The sequence below is a fragment of the Numida meleagris genome, unplaced genomic scaffold (genome assembly GCF_002078875.1).
Source record: "Numida meleagris isolate 19003 breed g44 Domestic line unplaced genomic scaffold, NumMel1.0 unplaced_Scaffold1712, whole genome shotgun sequence".
Taxonomy (NCBI): Eukaryota; Metazoa; Chordata; class Aves; order Galliformes; family Numididae; genus Numida; species Numida meleagris.
The window spans coordinates 1-1,622 of record NW_018363501.1 but is presented as its reverse complement, the minus strand read 5'-3'; the positions used below and the strand labels follow the sequence as shown (position 1 = coordinate 1,622).

Genomic DNA, 1,622 nt, shown 5'->3' with positions numbered 1-1,622 from the left:
GGGGTAAGAGAATAGAATCTCTGACTGTCTGCTGGTACGCAGCAGGAAAGGGCTGAATGGGGGAAAAGAACCTGAGCCCATCTGCTCTCTGCCCCACCAGGCTGCAAATGGAAAACCGCCCTGTTGTTCTTTGTGAGTGGAGTGCTGGTGGGTGTCATCATCACGCTGGTGCCTGTGATAGGTGAGTGCCCCCCAGCATCCCCATTGTGGGTGTAGGACGGGGGACAATGGGGTTCCCAGCGCCCTGATCTGCACAGCCCCCATCCCAGCTCCTGGGGCGCCCACGTGCTGCCCTAAACCACGTTCTGCTCCACCTTCCCAACCTCTGCAACCGTTCCCAGGGCATCGCCCCATGTCCGTGCATCCCAGCCCCCACATTTGCTGCAGGGAAACACTCTCAACAAAAATACTTTTCTTTTTCTGCTCTTTGCCTCTCATTTGCCCGGTTCTCTCCCTGTCAGTGCTCCAGCATCGTGAGTCGTGCTCACCTCACCCTGAAAATTCCGATGTATGCCCTAATGCTTGGGTTGGTTCCCAAGGGAAATGCTATTGTTTCTCGGACACAGAGAGTGACTGGAACAGCAGCAGGGAGCACTGCCAGCGCCTCGGAGCTTCCCTGGCCACCATAGACACCATGGAGGAGATGGTGAGAGTGGGGCGTGAGCTCCAGTGCCAACACGGGGGTGGGAAACCCACACTGGTGGGGCCGCACCAACTGCTCCCGCTGCCCCCAATTCTCCCCATGCCAAAGCCACAAGGAGATGGCTTTGTGGAAAGCAGCAGGCTGCGCAGGGACAGTGTCACGTCCTCATCTCCCCCCTCCCTGCACCCACCCGGCGCTGTCCTGAGCCGCGCAGCTCCAGGGGGAGGTCTTTGTCCATGCCATTCCCAACACAGCATTGCAGCGCTCCAAGGGCAGCGCCTTGCAGCCAGGTGGGGCCTGAGCTGTGGGGGAAAGTGCTCCAACCAACAGGCTCCAGTCACACCTGGCTTTGCTCACAGGAATTCATGCTGTGGTACCAGGGCTCGGCAAACTGTTGGATTGGGCTGCACAAGGAAGAAGGGGACGAGCGCTGGACATGGGCCGATGGCAGCGCCTTCACCAACTGGTCAGTCTGTGCGTCCGTCTGTCTGGGTGGGATCTGCTGCAGGGTCTGTTTGGGATGTGTTTGGGATTGGGTTTTCCCATTCTCCTGCCTCTTGTGCTCAGGTTCCCGGTACGAGGTGGAGGCCGGTGTGCGTACCTGAACGGGGACAGGATCACCTCTGGTCTCTGCCACGTACAAAAATACTGGGTTTGCAGCAGAGCCAACAAGAATAACCTCTGTAAGAATGGGACATATCCACAGTGACAGATCCCATCCCCAGCAAGCTCGTGCCAATGCTGCTGTTCTACGGTGCCATCGATGTCTACTGGAATCTGCCTCTTTCCAGCACTGCTGCAGTTGTTCCAGCATGGAACAATGCAGCTCTCCTCCTCGTTCTCTCTCAGGAAATATGCCTGTTGCACTGTGCCTTAAAGGGAGGGTCCTTCCAGGGTCCTTGAAGGTCACAGCACCATGGGACGGTCGGGTCGCAAGGGTCAGGATCGCTGCCCCCGACCCCTCCTGCAAGGACCTGGA

The 1,622-nt window shown here is 58.1% G+C and overlaps 1 protein-coding gene across 1 annotated transcript; it reads left to right on the top strand.

Annotated features, from left to right (window-relative positions):
- Positions 1-100: 100 nt before the first annotated feature.
- LOC110390673 (C-type lectin domain family 2 member B-like) lies at positions 101-1,616 on the top strand (the record flags this gene model as incomplete). The annotated part of the gene is made up of 4 exons (XM_021382083.1): positions 101-181; positions 462-646; positions 1,003-1,109; positions 1,211-1,616. Coding segments are annotated over 4 exons (515 nt in total), but the record flags the coding sequence as incomplete, so codon positions are not given.
- Between the last annotated feature and the right edge of the window lie 6 nt (positions 1,617-1,622).